This window comes from Hylobates moloch, unplaced genomic scaffold, assembly GCF_009828535.3.
Source record: "Hylobates moloch isolate HMO894 unplaced genomic scaffold, HMol_V3 SCAFFOLD_33, whole genome shotgun sequence".
NCBI lineage: Eukaryota > Metazoa > Chordata > Mammalia > Primates > Hylobatidae > Hylobates > Hylobates moloch.
Genome location: NW_026652308.1, coordinates 2,575,489 through 2,592,832, shown reverse-complemented (window position 1 = coordinate 2,592,832; position 17,344 = coordinate 2,575,489). Strand labels below are relative to the sequence as shown.

Here is a 17,344-nt window from a genome sequence, read left to right as displayed (position 1 = left end):
AGGAAGCGCGGAATCAGGAACTGGCCAGGGTCGGCACCGGGCCTGAGTCGGTCCGAGGCCGTCCCAGGAGCAGCTGCCCGCGCGGGTAACTCTAGCCCCGGGGCCTGGAGGAGCGGTGGGAGTGGGGGCGCGGCAGGCAGGGGCAGAGCAAGCGTTCCGAGGGCCAGAGACCCACCCAGGTGGGGGTAGGGGCCGCGGAAGGGAGGGGATGGCCGCAGGGGCAGGGCTCAGGCTGTGGCCGCCTGAGGCTTCAGCTGGGGCAGGCTTGGCCTGTTAAGGACCTGGGCAAGGGTGTCCCTGTAAGGGGTGGTGGGTGGAAGGGCCTGGGGAGGGAGGCTCCAGGGCTCCAGGTTGGCTCCTGTTCCCGAACGGGGGAGGAGACCCTGACGCTAAGGAAGTAATGAGGGCCAGTCCTCAGGCCAGGCTGCTGCTGGGTACCCATGGCTGCGTGTGAGCGAGGCAGGACCCCACATCCTCCCTGTCTGCAGCCCATCCTGACCCTACAGTCCCCAGCCTCCTCGTCCCATGCCTCCATCTCCAGCTGCTGCCTTGCCTCCAGGGATGGGCCCCTTTCTGTCCCCAGGACAGCACAATGGGCTTCTCTTCCGAGCTGTGCAGCCCCCAGGGCCATGGGGTCCTGCAGCAGATGCAGGAGGCCGAGCTTCGTCTACTGGAGGGCATGAGAAAGTGGATGGCCCAGCGGGTCAAGAGTGACAGGGAGTATGCAGGACTGCTTCACCACATGTCCCTGCAGGACAGTGGGGCCCAGAGCCGGGGCACCAGCCCTGACAGCCCCATCAGCCAGGTGGGTCTCTATGGGACTCTGGTGGGTGCTGGCTGTATCTGCCTTCTCCTTTCTCTCCTGGGGGCCCTCTGGGGCAGTGGCTGGAGATCTGGTAGGCCAAGTCTTGGGAGCCATTGTGCCCCTCTCCGTGCCTCCCCCATCTGTGCTATATAGTCCTGGGCCGAGATCACCAGCCAAACTGAGGGCCTGAGCCGGTTGCTGCGGCAGCACGCAGAGGATCTGAACTCAGGGCCCCTGAGCAAGTTGAGCCTGCTCATTCGGGAACGGCAGCAGCTTCGCAAGACCTACAGCGAGCAGTGGCAGCAGCTGCAGCAGGAGCTCACCAAGGTGAGCGGGCAGCACTGGGGCTTCGGTCATTTCTGTCTAAATTTTGAGCCTCGAAGGAGTTGTTTTGCACAAGAGGCCCTGGATTCACTGGGGAAGTGGAAGTCCCTGACCCCAGGCCTGGCTTGCTGTAACCTTGATGCAGCTTCCTCTCTTCCTCCCCTACGCTGGGCTGGCTTGCAGCAAGGCCTCTCTGTGCTTTTTCTGTGCCTGGGCAAAGTGCTGGGAATGTAAGGATGAGTGACCGGTCATGTGCCTGGGAGAAGCTCAGAATCGGTACTCGCCTCCACACTGTGCCATCTGGCTCTGGGTTCTGAGAATCAGGGAGAGGAATGAGGGTCAGTCTGTTTGCCTTCGACTTAGGCAGCCTCCTCTCAGGGGCCCAGAGACTGTGCAGCAGCATAGCCCCCTGAAGGTCAAGGACTCGGGCCGTGAAGTCAGCCTGCCTAGGTTTGAATCCCACCCAGCTCCTCAGTCTAGAGGCTGTGTGATTTGGAGCTATTTATCTGGGAACCTAGTGCCCCCATTCAGTGTCTCCTTCACCCTCCCTGCACCACACCCCTTCCTCAAGTGCAGAGCCCAGCCTTGCCATGGACCCACAGCGGCCCCTGGTGGCCACCCTGGCCCCATTCCTCTCCCCAAAAGATCATCTAATTCAAGGGTGGGCCCATTTTTATAGTTTTGCTGGAACACAGCTATGCCCCTTTGTTTTCATATTGTCTGTGACTACAATGACAGAGTTGAGTAATTGTGACAGAGACTGTATGGCCTACAAGCCTAAAATATTTATTTACTCTCTGGCCCTTTAAGGAAAAGACTGATCTAGTCGAGGAATTTAGCTCAGTTACAGATGGGGAAACTGAGGTTGGGCGCTTGGCCAACATATCCCAGCACAGAAACAGGAGAACTGGAACGAGAACACTGATCTCTGGCTGTCATCTATTCCAACTGCCAAGAACGTAATTTGCAGGACCCAGTGCAAAGTGAAATCGTGGGGGTCTTTGTTAAAAGATTGTTAAGAATTTCGAGGTGGCAATAACGGAGCATAAAACCAAGCGCAGGGCCCTTTTACATGTGGAGCCCCGAGTGACTGCACGGGCCACACACACCTGCAACTGGCCCTGCCTGCCACCAGGCTACCACTCTCAGTCCAAGGAGGGACCACTGTAGCCTGTAGTCTACCTCTTCCTCCCCAAGGGGCCTGTCTTTAACAGGCCCTCTGATCTTTGACTCTCACGTCAGCAGCCAGCTTTCCCAGAAGTCTCCAGGTGCTCCTTGCCTGACGACAGGACCTTTCCAGGGCTTCACCCCAGGCAAGAATCTTCCACAACTGGGGACCTGCTTCTCCACACTGGCCTCTCCTCTCTCCCTAGACCCACAGCCAGGACATTGAGAAGCTGAAGAGCCAGTACCGAGTTCTGGCACGGGACAGTGCCCAAGCCAAGCGCAAGTACCAGGAGGCCAGCAAAGGTTCGTGGCTTCCCTTGCTGGCAGGGAGGGAATCCGAAGCCAGTGCTGACCTGTCCTTGGGTACCCCGAGAGTGGGGGCTGCCTGGGCCTCCATGCTGTCATCTATACCACTTGCCCCCCATCTGGCAGACAAGGACCGTGACAAGGCCAAGGACAAGTATGTGCGCAGCCTGTGGAAGCTCTTTGCTCACCACAACCGCTATGTGCTGGGCGTGCGGGCTGCACAGCTACACCACCAGCACCACCACCAGCTCCTGCTGCCCGGCCTGCTGCGGTCACTGCAGGACCTGCACGAGGAGATGGCTTGCATCCTGTAAGCCCGCAGCCCCGTCCCCCGGCCCCCACCCTTGAGCAGCCCTAAGCCCAGCCATCAGGCCCAGAGGCAGGACCCAGAAAATCCACTGCTGGGAAAGTGCTGGCCATGTAACCACATGAGAATGGGACCTGGGCCAAGGATTGGAAACAGGCTACTGACCTCTGAATTACCCTATTCCAGGGTCCCATTATTCCAGGGTTTTATTACATTCATTGAGCACTGTTCTGGGCTCTGGATTATAACAGAGAACAATGGTAGACAAAAACATCTGTCCTCAGGGATCTTTCGTGTTAGTGGAGTGAGGATGTGAGGAGCACTAAGAGCCATGGAGAAAAATAAAGCAAGAGAAGTGGATCGGGACCTGGGAGCACGGAGGCAAGGGAGGAGGTGACAGTTGTCCATAGAGTGATCTGGGAAAGCCTCTTGAGAGGTGACATTCAAAGAGGCCCCTGAGAGGGGTACGGGAGTGAATCATGAGGCTATTTGGAGAAAGACCATTCCAGAAAGCAGGACAGCAATTACACAGGCCTTGAGTTAGGAGAGTACCGGGGACTAATAGCCAGGAACCAGTGGTGCCTCTGAGAGTGAGAGAGGGGGAGAGTCATACACGAGGCTGGAGGAGTCAGGCGTCAAGGGCTACTGGGTGATAGAGGGTCCAGCAGGGCCATGGTGAGGACTTTGGCTCTGGGTGAACAAGAATGGCATGATCTGACCTCTGTTTTTTTGTTTAATTTTGTTTTAATTTTTTTTGAGTCAGAGTCTTGTTCTGCCGCCTAGGCTGCAGTGCAGTGGCATGATCTCGGCTTACTGCAACCTCCACCTCCCAGGCTCAAGCAATTCTCCTGCCTCAGCCTCCCAAGTAGCTGGAACTAGGGGCATGCACCACTACACCCAGCTAATTTTTGTATTTTTAGTAAAGATGGGGTTTCACCATGTTGCCCAGGCTAGTGTCTAACTCCTGGGCCCAAAGCGATCTGCCTGCCTCTGCCTCCCAAAGTGCTGGGATTACAGGCGTGAGCCACCACGCCCAGCCCTGACCTCTGTCTTAATAAGGCCACTCTGGCTGCTATGCTGCAAATAGACTTCAGGGGGCAAGGACCGAAGCTGGGAGGCCAGAGAGCAGGCTCTTGCAGTAATCCAGATCCAAGCTTTTGGCCACTAGGACGGGGAGGTAGCAATGGAGGTGAGGAGCGGTCAGGTCCTGGGCTGTTTTGAAGGTGGAGCCAGTGGGATTTCCCTATGGATTGGAAGTGGAGCGTGAAATAGAGGAGTCAGGGGTAACTCTGGGGATTTGGCCTGGAGCAGCTGGAAGATGGAGTAGCTGTTAACTTATGTAGGGAAGGCTGTGGGAGGAACAGGTTTAGGAGACAAGAGTAGCGGTTTATTTATTTATTTATTTAGAGATGTAGTCTCACTCTTTCACCAGGCTGGAGTGCAGTGGTGCGATCTTGGCTCACTGCAACCTCCACCTCCCAGGCTCAAGCGATTCTCCTGCCTCAGCCTCCCGAGTAGCTGGGACTACAGGCGCGTGCCACCATGTCCAGCTAGTTTTTGTATTTTTAGTAGAGATGGGGTTTCGCCATGTTAGTCAGGCTGGTCTCCATCTTTTGACCTCGTGATCTACCCGCCTCGGCCTCCCAAAGTGCTGGGATTACAGGCATGAGCCACCGTGCCTGGCCTCAGTTTTCAACTAGAGAGGTTGGGGTGTCTTAGAGCTAGCCAATGGGACATTTTGAGTAGGTGAGTGAGTACATGAGGTTAGGGCCCAGGGGAGGTGCCTGGGCTGGGAGATATGAATGGGGATGGGCAGCATGTTGATGGCTTATATGGTAGTGGATGTGCAGAGCTGGCTGCCCAGGGCAGGGATGACCGTAGCTCATGTTTACTGAGCACTCCCTGTACAGCAGACACTCTGCACACAGGATCTCAACTGGATCCTTTTTTTTGAGACGGTGTCTCACTCTGTCGCCCAGGCTGGAGTGTGGTGGTGCGATCTTGGCTCACTGCAACCCCCACCTTCCGGGTTCAAGTGATTCTCCTGCCTCAGCCTCCCAAGTAGCCAAGTAGCTGGGACTACAGGCATGTGCCACCATGCCTGGCTAATTTTTGTATTTGCTTTTTCAGTAGAGACGGGGTTTCACCATGTTAGCCAGGCTGGTCTCGAACTGACCTCAGGCAATCCACCCACCTCGACCTCCCAGTGTTGGTATTACAGGCATGAGCCACTGTGCCTGGCCCACTGGATCCTTATTACAACTGCCAGTGTCCCTCTTATACATACCAGGAAATAGAAGATTAGGGAGAGATTAAATAATTTGCCTAGAGTGGCATGGCTAGCTCAAAGTGAGGCAGGGGTCAACCCCAGCCCTGACTCCAAACCCAGGGTCCTAGGCCTGAACTGCCCAGCCTTGCACAGCCTGAGGCTCCCCTGACTGGGGATCCCATCTCGGGGGCAGGAAGGAGATCCTGCAGGAATACCTGGAGATTAGCAGCCTGGTGCAGGATGAGGTGGTGGCCATTCACCGGGAGATGGCTGCAGCTGCTGCCCGCATCCAGCCTGAGGCTGAGTACCAAGGCTTCCTGCGACACTATGGGTAAGCCCCGTCCTTGCTCTTGCTGGGCCCAGGGCTGCTGGCCTGTCCACTGACGGGGCGCTGTCCCCCACAGGTCCGCACCTGACGTCCCACCCTGTGTCACATTCGATGAGTCACTGCTTGAGGAGGGTGAACCGCTGGAGCCTGGGGAGCTCCAGCTGAACGAGCTGACTGTGGAGAGCGTGCAGCACACGTGGGTGGTGGCTTTGCACCTGGGCCGTGGCAGGGCTCCCAGCAGACCACGGGTGTTTATGTAGGCAGGGCTAGGTCGTGGAGATTGTCCACACAGAGCTGTCACCAGGTGGCCGGGCTTGCTTGGCTCTACAGGGGTGCACTGGACGTGGGTTGAGGAGGGCTCAGTTCTAATGCTTCCCTTCTCTTGGGTGCAGGCTGACCTCGGTGACAGATGAGCTGGCTGTGGCCACCGAGATGGTGTTCAGGCGGCAGGAGATGGTTACACAGCTGCAACAGGAGCTCCGGAATGAAGAGGAGAACACCCACCCCCGGGGGCGGTGAGTGGGCCCCTGCCTGCAGCAGCCTCCTGGGCCTCCCTCCCTCCTACCTACCCTACCTGCTGCTGGCTACCCGCCGCAGACCGAGCCCTCTTTCTCACCCACCCTCCCACCCACCCCTGCCTGCAGGGTGCAGCTGCTGGGCAAGAGGCAGGTGCTGCAAGAAGCACTGCAGGGGCTGCAGGTAGCGCTGTGCAGCCAGGCCAAGCTGCAGGCCCAGCAGGACTTGCTGCGGACCAAGCTGGAGCAGCTGGGCCCCGGCGAGCCCCCGGCCGTGCTGCTCCTGCAGGATGACCGCCACTCCACGTCGTCCTCGGTGAGCTGCCCCATCCGCGGCCGCTGCCCGCCACCGGCCTGCCCACCTGGGGCTGCGCTCCTCATTTTCGCCCTCCCCCTCCCTAAGCCTGGCCACCCGCTGACGTCTGTCCCTGGCCTCAGGAGCAGGAGCGAGAGGGGGGAAGGACGCCCACGCTGGAGATCCTTAAGAGCCACATCTCAGGAATCTTCCGCCCCAAGTTCTCGGTGAGTGGCACCCAGCCTGGGCCCCCCTACTGTTGTGTTTAGAGTTTAATCACTGGGATGTCCTAGAGACGAGGCTCTGCCCAGGCTGCTTGCGTTGGGAAGTTCCTCTCTTCCCTGGGATTCCAGGCTGCAGATGTTCCCAGACCCTGCCACCCCTGTGACCCCTCCCTTTCCATCGCCCCAGTGTGCTAAAGGGACCAGCAACCTCGACTGTTCCATGGCTCTCCCTGCTTCAGGAATGGTTGGGGGCCTGTGGCCTGGAGGAGGAGGCACCAGCTTGGTTTGGGGTCTTCCTGCCTGGGCTTCCCCCTTCCCAGCTCTGCCCAGCGTGAGCCTGGGCCAGTCCAGTGCCCACTCCAGGGGCCTGTGGACGGCTCTGCATGCCACTCCATGGTTGTGAGGCCTGAGGGCATATAGTGGGGAGAGAGAGACCCCTGGCTGCCCCCATGGCCTCTTCAACAAGGTGGTTGAGTGACTCCTCCTCAATCCTCCCTTGCCCAGCTCCCCCCACCGCTGCAGCTCGTTCCGGAGGTGCAGAAGCCCCTACATGAGCAGCTGTGGTACCACGGGGCCATCCCGAGGGCCGAGGTGGCTGAGCTGCTGGTGCACTCGGGGGACTTCCTGGTGCGGGAGAGCCAGGGCAAGCAGGAGTACGTGCTGTCGGTGCTGTGGGATGGTCTGACCCGGCACTTCATCATCCAGTCCTTGGACGTGAGTGGGGCTGGGACCCGAGCCTTCCAGGCCTCACTCTTCCCCTCCCTTCCCTTCCCCAAGGGGAATGGCCTTTCAGGGTAGGGGGTAGCTGCCAGGTCTTGGATGCCTCCCTAGCAGGGCTGGCTGGAAGGGGCCACAGAGACCACCCAGTCCCTGCAACAAAATAGAGGCTTAAGTGTGAGTCCTCCGCTGGTGGGGCAGCAGGATGTCATGTGCCATCAGATGGCATCTTTTCTGGAGGTCTCTCTGCCCCTGGTCCTGGGCAGGCCCTTTCTCCCCTGCTGCTCTCCCTTTCCCCCTCCCAGGGCTCAGGCCCTCTTAGAATGGAGGCTGCTGACCCCGGGTCCCCTGCCCTGCAGAACCTGTACCGACTGGAAGGGGAAGGCTTTCCCAGCATTCCTTTGCTCATCGACCACCTACTGAGCACCCAGCAGCCCCTCACCAAGAAGAGTGGTGTCGTCCTGCACAGGGCTGTGCCCAAGGTGAGCCTGCACCCAGCCTGGCCCATGCCACCTGTGGCAGGGCTTGGGGAGTGTGGGTCAGGCCCACCCAGCGTCTGGGCAGAAAGGGCTTTCCAGGCCCTCCGTCTACATACAAGATGCAGAGTGAGTGACCCTCAGGGCCAGCCTCGCTCTAGGTTTGGAATGTCAGGGCCACTGCTACGCCATGGGCTGTACACACCAGGTGGGTGCTTACCTGGTCAGGGCACCTGCCTGGACCCCGTAGTCATCTCAGCGTGCTCCCCATGTGGTCCCACCCCTGGTCACATATGGAGGCACCAAGAAATGGAGGACATAGCCCTTCTAAGGGCCAAGCACCCCTTTTCTTCAGACTTCTGATCCCCTGACTCCTCTCTTCCCCAGGACAAGTGGGTGCTGAACCATGAGGACCTGGTGTTGGGTGAGCAGATTGGACGGGTGAGTGCGCCTCTGCTGGCCTCCTTGTCGCTGGCGGCTTCTCCCGAGTCGCGCCTGGGCCCCCTGCCCTACCACCCAGAGACCTCCCTGCCCCATCTGATTCCCCACTTGTACCCCGACTGCCTGCCCAGTCCCCACCACACACCGTCCTCCAGGAAACGGGACAGTACCTACCCTGAAAACTCCCAGCAGACAGCTTTGCTGGCACCCTGACCTCATCACCCCCACCCAGGCCGCCCCCCTCGAGCTCTTGTGTGCACGCAGGGAGACACCCTGTTACTATAAGCCATAAGATACCTGTTTAGGGAAGAAGTCACTTTACTAAAAATCAGAATGCTTTTCAAACCTAAGGGAGAGTGATTTTTGGATTTCCATGTCACTTCTCTCAGGGAGGGTGGCACATCGGAGGCAACTTTCCCTGCCTGCCCCGTGTGCTCTCTAGGTTCCCCAGCGAGGGGCAAACTCCCAGAGAGCCTGGGTGAGGGGTCCGAGCACGGGGGCTGAGTAAGAATGGGTAGGGAGCAGAGAAGAGAACTGTGGGACTGGGAAGGCCATGGTAGGAGCCCAAGACCGTTTCAGGGGAACTTTGGCGAAGTGTTCAGCGGACGCCTGCGAGCCGACAATACCCTGGTGGCGGTGAAGTCTTGTCGAGAGACGCTCCCACCTGACCTCAAGGCCAAGTTTCTACAGGAAGCGAGGTGGGTGATAAACTAATGATCACCACGGGTCCCGCGTACACAGAGGTTACACTGCATGGCACAGTGTAAAGTGCTTGACCTCTGTGGTGGCGTTTAATCCTCGAGGCCCCCCATTGCGGGTAGTACCCCCTTATAGTGCTGAAGGGTAGAGGCTGCCCCAGGTCACACGTCCGGGTCTGCTGGCCTCGGAGGCCAAGCTCTTCTTGCATCATCCCCGGGGGACCCTGGGGAGGCGGGCCCGGCCACGTGGAGCCTGAGCAGCAGTGCCCTCCAGGATCCTGAAGCAGTACAGCCACCCCAACATCGTGCGTCTCATTGGTGTCTGCACCCAGAAGCAGCCCATCTACATCGTCATGGAGCTTGTGCAGGGTGAGCGCGGGACGCTGAGCTCCAGGTAGGGCGCGCAGCCTGGCCAGGCGGCACCCTTACCTCAGGAGGCTCAGCAGGGGTCCTCCCCACCTGCAGGGGGCGACTTCCTGACCTTCCTCCGCACGGAGGGGGCCCGCCTGCGGGTGAAGACTCTGCTGCAGATGGTGGGGGATGCAGCTGCTGGCATGGAGTACCTGGAGAGCAAGTGCTGCATCCACCGGTGAGTGGGCGGTGGCCACAGGCCCTGCCAACACCCCCGACCAGAGTCAAGAGGTACCTATACCCCTAGGGCCCCCCGCTGGACCATCAGGCATCAGCTCCAGAGGGGGAGTTGGCCTCTCTGGTAGACAGGGGTGCCCAGGGCTGGGAGCAACTTTTGTCTGTGGCTTTTCTAGAGTGTTCAGCCAGGGCTGGGCAGGCGACTGTTGGCCAAATGAGCCCCTGCCCTGTCTCACCCAGGGACCTGGCTGCTCGGAACTGCCTGGTGACAGAGAAGAATGTCCTGAAGATCAGTGACTTTGGGATGTCCCGAGAGGAAGCTGATGGGGTCTATGCAGCCTCAGGGGGCCTCAGACAAGTCCCCGTGAAGTGGACCGCACCTGAGGCCCTTAACTACGGTACCTAGTCCCTGTCCACCCTGGACTGCATGGCCAGAGGCCAGGCCTGGGTCCTGCCACCTGCCGCACCCTGGCCCCAGGGAGGGTCCACGCACGCTGCCTCACCTCCTCGCCTCCTCTGCAGGCCGCTACTCCTCCGAAAGCGACGTGTGGAGCTTTGGCATCTTGCTCTGGGAGACCTTCAGCCTGGGGGCCTCCCCCTATCCCAACCTCAGCAATCAGCAGACACGGGAGTTCGTGGAGAAGGGTAAGCACCCTGTGATGACAGCAGCCTCAGGCTGCACCCTCTTCCAGATGCTCCAGCCGGACTCTTCTAACTCCCTTAATGCCAACCTTCCCACCAGGCAGAATAAGAATAACCTGGCCAGTGGCTCCCGCCTGTCATCCTAGCACTTTGGGAGGCTGAGCTGGGTGGATCACTTGAGCCTAGGAGTTCGAGATCAGCCTGGACAACACAGTGAAACTCCATCTGTACAAAAAAATACAAAAATAGGCTGGGCACAGTGGCTCACACCTGTAATCCCAGCACTTTGGGAGGCCAAGGCAGATGGATCACCTGTGGTCAGGAGTTTGAGACCAGCCAGACCAACATGGTGAAACCCCGTCTCTACTAAAAATACAAAAATTAGCCAGGCGTGGTGGCACATGCCTGTAATCCCAGCTACTTGGGAGGCTGAGGTGGGAGAATTGCTTGAACCCAGGAGGCAGAGGCTGCAGTGAGCCGAGATTGTGCCACTGCACTCCAGCCTGGGTGACAAGAGTGAAACTCCATCTCAAAAAAAACAAAAAACGAAACAAAAAATACAATAATTAGCTGGGTGTGGTGACATGTGCCTGTAGTCCCTGCTACTTGGGAGGCTGAGGTGGGAGGATCACTGGAGCCTGGGAGGCGGAGGTTGCAGTGAGCCGAGATTCTGCCTCTGCACTCCAGCCTGGGTAACGAGTGAAACTCCATCTCAAAAAAAACAAAAAACGAAACAAAAAATACAATAATTAGCTGGGTGTGGTGACATGTGCCTATAGTCCCTGCTACTTGGGAGGCTGAGGTGGGAGGATCACTGGAGCCTGGGAGGCGGAGGTTGCAGTGAGCTGAGATCGTGCCACTGCACTCCAAACTGAGTGACAGAGAGAGACCTTGACTCAAAAAAGAAAAAAACCTGGGCGCAGTGGCTCACGCCTGTAATTTCAACATTTTGGGAGGCTGAGGAAGGTGGATCACTTGAGTCTAGGAGTTTGAGACTAGCCTGGCCAACATGGAAAAACCCTGTCTCTGCTAAAAATACAAAAAATTAATCAGGTGTGGTGGCGCAAGCCTGTAATCCCAGCTACTTGGGAGGGTGAGGCACAAGAATTGCTTCAACCTGGGAGGTGGAGGTTGCAGTGAGCTGAGATCGCACCACTGCATTCCAGCGTGGGTGACAGGGCAAGACCCCATCTCAAAAAAAAAAAAAAAAAAAAAAAAGAATATCCCTGTAGCTACTATGAGCACCTGTTCTGTGCTAGGTCACATGTTATTTCATTTGCTCATCACTACATGTGTGGTAGGGATTAATATGTCCCTTTCTCAGATGGATAAACAGGCTGGCAGAGGACACACAACTAGCACGTGGTGGGATTGGGATCAGAAGCCAGGCCTCTTTGTCCTTTGGGCCCTTGGTGGAGAACAGTGCATCCTTCAGAACAGTGCATCTTAAGCAGCTCCAATGGCTCATGGTATCCCCCAGAGTCTGCCGAGGACCCTCAAACTCCCTCCTCATGCCTGGTGTGCTGTGCCTCTCCTTACAGGGGGCCGTCTGCCCTGCCCAGAGCTGTGTCCTGATGCTGTGTTCAGGCTCATGGAGCAGTGCTGGGCCTATGAGCCTGGGCAGCGGCCCAGCTTCAGCACCATCTACCAGGAGCTGCAGAGCATCCGAAAGCGGCATCGGTGAGGCTGGGACCCCCTTCTCAAGCTGGTGGCCTCTGCAGGCCTAGGTGCAGCTCCTCAGCGGCTCCAGCTCATATGCTGACAGCTATTCACAGTCCTGGACTCCCGCCACCAGCATCCACACTGCCGGCAGGATGCAGCGCCGTGTCTTCTCTGTGTCCCTGCTGCTGCCAGGGCTTCCTCTTCCGGGCAGAAACAATAAAACCACTTGTGCCCACTGAACACTCCTGGCATGTGCGCTCGTCCAGAAGGCAGGTCTCAGAAGGCACGAGTGTGGGTATGGTGGCCGTGGGGAAGGAGGAGGACAGGCAGTATGCATGGGGCAGAGCTGACATGATTTAGTAGCAGCTGAATGTGAGACATGGGGAAGGAGGGGAGAGATGAGGATGATACACAGGCTATGGCCAGATGGTGGTGTCATCCCCTGAAATAGGATTATAGGAAGAGGATCAGAGCTTCGAGGAGGATGTTGAGTTTAGAGATGTTGCATTTTATTGGAGATAAAAGTGTGGGTGAAGCCAGGTGTGGTGGTAGACACCTGTAGTCCCAGGTACTTGGGAGGCCAAGGCATGTGGATCGCTTGAGCCTAGTTTGAGACCAGCCTGGGCAACATGGCGAAACTCTGTCTCTACAAAAAAAAAAAAAAAAACAAGAAAATTAGCCAGGCATGGTGGCACACACCTATAGTCCTAGCTACTCAGAAGGCTGAGTTAGGAGGACAATTGAGCCTCGGAGGTTGAGGCTGCAGTGAGCTGTGATCACACCACTGCATTCCAGCATGGGCAACAAAGCGAGGCCCTGTCTCAAAAATAAGTAAATAAAAATAATAAATAATTAATTTAAATGTAGATGAATAGGGTCTGGAAGCCCAGATGGAGGTGAAGGCTGGCAATAGATGTGTGAATCAATGGCTTATGAATATTAGAGAGTAGCTGACACTATGGATGCGTACAACACTCACATAAAATTCAGGAGGAGACGAGAAGAGAGTTCCACTCATAGAAGACTGATGTAGCTGACGAGGAAGTAAATGCTTTTGAGGGAGTTGTTTCTCAAGATGAATCTATTGAGGAATAAGATGGCAGACTGGGGAGCCTTCACCTCCTCCCCTAAGTCCCAGTGAAACTAAAAAGTCATCTGAAATATTAACATCACCAAAAGCGAAGTTTGAGAAGATAAGGAAGTGTGAACATAACTAAAAAACAAAGTGGGAAACATTTGTAATACAGAAGAACAGGGCAATGAGAACCTTGAAGTAAAATGGCTATCCCTCAAGAAAGTTCAGGAAATAGTTAACATCGGCCGGGCGCAGTGGCTCACACCTATAATCCCAGCACTTTGGAAGGCTGAGGCAGGTGGATCACCTGAGTTCAGGAGCTCGAGACCAGTCTAGCCAACATAGTGAAACTCTCTCTCTGCTAAAAATACAAAAAAATTAGCCAGGCGTGGTGGTGTGCACCTGTAATCCCAGCTACTCTGGAGGCTGAGCCGGGAGAATTACTTGAACCGGGGAGACCGAGGTTGCAGTGAGCCGAGACCGCGCCATTGCACTCCAGCCTGGGCAACAAGAGCAAAGAACAAAACTCTGTCTCAAAAAAACAAAACAAAACAAGCAAAAATCTATTTTGAAAGAGATGAGAGCCCTATAACTTGTTCAAACAAGAGGAAGTTGTGTTGTCATGTAATTAAATGAAAATACTAGGAAGTGAAATAATACCTCCAATGGAAATGGTAGAAAGCAGAACTGAAAAACTTCTGCTAGGTAGGATATGGTAGGTCTCTGCGCGCCACCACTCCCATTGCAACCGCTAGGGAAAAAACAGCTAAGATGAAAATGTCTTTTTTTCTTTTTTTTTTTTTGAGATGGAGTCTCGCTCTGTTGCACAGTCTGGAGTGCAGTGGCGCGATCTCAGTTAACTGCAACCTCCGCTTCTCGGGTTCAAGCAATTCTCCTGCCTCAGCCCCCCGAGTAGCTGGGGTTACAGGCGTGCACCACTACATGCGGCTAATTTTTGTATTTTTAGTAGAGACGGGGTTTCAACATGTTGGTCAGGCTGGTCTCAAACTCCTGACCTCAAGTGACCCGCCCACCTCGGCCTCCCAAAGTGTTGGGATGACAGGCATGAGCCACCACGCCTGGCTGAAAATGTCTTATTTTTAAAAAAATGAAGAGTGGTCACAGAAATAAAGACTGAATGGACTAAAATTTCAAGGAGGAAAGAGCCCTTCCGAGTTGAACTAGTGATAGGCAGCTATTTTCTTCCCTGAAACATTTGCCCATTTGGGACATGAGGATCAGACTTGGCCCAAGCAGAGAGACTCTACCGGGCAAGAGAGAAAGGAACAGTTTTTGGTGGTTGCAAGGACTTGCTATGGATTAGGACCTAGAGGAGCACAAAATGCAGAGTGTTTTCCCCATGGGACATTTGCTGAGTTCTGAGGCAGTGCAGGAGACCGAGAAGGCAAGTTCCACAGTCTTGCAGTGTTTAGAGAGGAGGCCTGGAGTGAACAAATAGCTGGTCTCCCCAACATAAGATATTTGCCAGGTTTTGCACCTGTGTGGGTTTGGAAGCTAAAGAGCTCCCTTTAAATCTCTGAAGAGCAGAACTTTAAGATCTGAGACACAGACTGACCAGGCTTTCAATCCAAAATCTAAGAGGGCCATTCCTAAGGAACAAGGACAACCAGGAGGGGATTGAGTTTTACTGCAATTGCAACACTGCCCCAACCCAGTTCAGTACTTAATTGCATCGAATGACTAGCTCCTGCAGGGAATAACAAGATTTGAAGTCCCTATCCTTCTTTTATACCCAATATGTGACATACAATTAAAAATCATAAACCATGCAAAAAATGGAGAAATATGGGGCTAATACATAAAAGAAAAATAATAAAAGCAGACCCACAGATGATCCAGATATTGGAACTGGCAAAGATTTTTAAATAACTTGGTTAATGTGTCAAACAGAGAAGAAGATGGACAAAAAAGAAGCAAATGTAGAGAATATCAACAGAGTTGGAATCTATTAAAAGAGAATGAAAGGAGCCTATTGAACTGAAAAATATCCCTGAAATTACAAACTCATTGGATGGATTTCATAAACATTGATAGAAGTAAAGGATAAAATCACAATCGAATTTAGAAATTAAGTCATATCAGAAAACAGATTTAGTGAACTTAATAGGTTAAAAGGAGGTACCTAAACTGAAGTACAGAGAAAAAAAAGAGAATGGAAGCTAAGAAACATGGGACTATATGAATAATTCAAGTTACAGAAGAAGTGGAGAGAGAAGTTAGGTCCAGAACAAGCGGAAAATGACCCAAACGTATATACAGCAATAAAAACAAACAAACAAAACACCACTAATATATGTACCGACATTGATGAATGTCAAAGACGTGGCTGGGCACAGTGGCTCATGCCTGTAACCCCAGCACTTTGGGAGGCCAAGGTGGGCAAATCACTTGATGCCAAGAGTTGGAGACCAGCCTGGCCAACATGGTGAAACCCCGTCTCTACTAAAAATACAAAAATTAGATGGGTGTAGTGGCACGTGCCTGTAGTCCCAGCTACTCAGGAGGCCAAGGCATGAGAATCACTTGAACCCAGGAGGCGGAGGTTGCAGTAAGCTGAGATCGCACCACTGCACTCCAGCTTGGGTGACAGCAAGACTGTCTCAAAAAAAAAAAAAAAAAAAAAAAAAAGTCATACTGAGTAAAGAAGCCAGACATGAAAGAGTTCATACTTATGATTCTATTTTATGAAGTTTAAGAACAGGCAAAACGAAGTTACAGAGAAGTCAAAGCAGTGCTTATGTCTGGAGGGTCCTGATGGAAAGGTGTGTGAAGATGGAGGGGAAAAGGTTCACCATGGTGCCCTTACAACCACGTATGTCTCTACATGGGCCACATGGGCAAGGCTGGACCACAGTCTGACAGCCACTATGGTGTGCTTAGGGACTGCTTGGCCACTTGACACAGGGGAACATTTTGGGTAGATGGGAATGTCCTGCGTTTTGATCTGGGTGGTGATTATGTTTGTGTATGTATTTATCAAAACGGATCAAGCTGTACACTTAAGATTTGTGCCACACAGTGTAAACTGTACCTCAATTTTTAAAAAAGAACCACCAGACAACAAACAAGAATTCTTGAAAATTGAGATTATCAGGCCGGGCACGATGGCTCACACCTGTAATCCCATCACTTTGGGAGGCTGAGGTGGGCATATCACCTGAGGTTGGGAGTTTGAGACGAGCCCAACCAACATGGAGAAACCCTATCCCTACTAAAAATACAAAATTAGCCAGGTGTGGTGGCAGATGCCTGTAATCCCAGCTACTTAGGAGGCTGAGGCAGGAGAATGGCGAGAACCCAGGAGGCAGAGGTTACGGTGAGCGGAGATCGCACCATTGCACTCCAGCCTGGGCAACAAGAGCAAAACTCCCTCTCAAAAGAAAAGAAAAAAGAAAATTAAGATTATCACCAAAATGAGGCTGAGCACGGTGGCTCACACCTGTAATCCCAACACTTCGGGAGGCCGAGGTGGGCAGATCACCTGAGGTCAGGAGTTTAAGGCCAGCCTGGCCAACATGGTGAAACCCCATCTCTACTAAAAATACAAAAATTAGCTGGGCATGGTGGTGCGCGCTTCTAATCCCAGCTACTCGGGAGGCTGAAGCACAAGAATCACTTGAACCTGGGAGGCAGAGGTTGCAGTGAGCTGAGATCACGCCACTGCTCTTCAGCCTGAGCGACAGAGTGAGACTTTGTCTCAAAAAAAAAAAAAAAAAAAAAATCACCAAAATGGAAAATTCAATAGAAGGGCTGGAAAATAAATCTCCCAGAACACAAGGCAAAATATGAAAAGACAAAGAGGATGATGAGCCCAGTCTAGGTCTAACACCCTAATAGCAGGCATTCTGGTGAGTAAACAAACCTGGAAAGCTGTTCCTGATGGTGATAAAAGAAGTGGCAGTCGAGTGCAGTGGCTCATCCCTGTAATCACAGCACTTTGGGAAGCTGAGGCAGGAGGATCAAGGCCAGGAGTTCAAGGCTGCAGTGAACCATGATCACACCACTGCACTCCAGCCTGGGTGACAGGCAAGAGCTTGTCAAAAAAAAAACAAAAAAAAAAAACAAAAACTGGGCACTGTGGCTTATATCTATAATCCTGGAAATTTGGAAGGCCAAAGTGGGAGGATTGCTTGAGCCCAGGAGTTGGAGACGAGCCTGGGCAACACAGTGAGAGCCCCCCCTACAAAAAATCAAAAAATTAGGGCCGGGCACAGTGACTCGCGCCTGTAGTCCCAGCACTTTGGGAGGCTGAGGCGGGTGGATCACCTGAGGTCAGGAGTTCGAGACCAGCCTGGACAACATGGTAAAACCCCATCTCTACTAAAAACACAAAATTAGCCAGGTATGGTGGCACGTGCCTATAGTCCCAGCTATTTGGGAGGCTGAGGCAGGAGAATCGCTTGAACCTGGGAGGCGGAGGTTGCAGTGAGCCAAGATGGCGCCATTGCACTCCAGCCTGGGCAACAAGAACGAAACTCCGTCTC

The 17,344-nt window shown here is 54.2% G+C and overlaps 1 protein-coding gene across 9 annotated transcripts; it reads left to right on the top strand.

The window, feature by feature from the left end:
* Positions 1–6: 6 nt before the first annotated feature.
* LOC116463320 (tyrosine-protein kinase Fes/Fps) lies at positions 7–12,004 on the top strand. 9 transcript variants are annotated; one of them, XM_032146366.1, is made up of 19 exons: positions 7–85; positions 560–805; positions 959–1,132; positions 2,503–2,599; positions 2,729–2,912; positions 5,372–5,509; positions 5,583–5,702; positions 5,899–6,021; positions 6,151–6,337; positions 6,460–6,543; positions 7,045–7,254; positions 7,617–7,739; positions 8,121–8,174; positions 8,754–8,872; positions 9,147–9,241; positions 9,338–9,461; positions 9,701–9,858; positions 9,983–10,105; positions 11,644–12,004. In XM_032146366.1, exons 2-19 carry the CDS (start codon positions 593–595, stop codon positions 11,784–11,786), a joined length of 2,469 nt encoding a protein of 822 aa, XP_032002257.1. In that variant the 5' UTR covers positions 7–85; positions 560–592; the 3' UTR covers positions 11,787–12,004. The 9 variants fall into 9 exon arrangements, with proteins under 9 accessions (XP_032002257.1, XP_032002256.1, XP_032002258.1 ...); XM_032146365.2 differs by having other exon boundaries at positions 8–85; positions 584–805; XM_032146367.1 differs by having other exon boundaries at positions 30–85; positions 542–805.
* Positions 12,005–17,344: the final 5,340 nt, after the last annotated feature.

What these genes read in the sequence shown, in the direction of transcription:
- LOC116463320 (XM_032146366.1), top strand. Translation starts at nt 593, where the DNA reads ATGGGCTTCTCTTCCGAGCTGTGCAGCCCCCAGGGCCATGGGGTCCTG. An exon ending in TGCACAGGGCTGTGCCCAAG is followed by an intron (nt 7,740 to 8,120) that starts GTGAGCCTGCAC and finishes TCTCTTCCCCAG; the next exon opens with GACAAGTGGGTGCTGAACCA. An exon ending in AGCAAGTGCTGCATCCACCG is followed by an intron (nt 9,462 to 9,700) that starts GTGAGTGGGCGG and finishes TGTCTCACCCAG; the next exon opens with GGACCTGGCTGCTCGGAACT.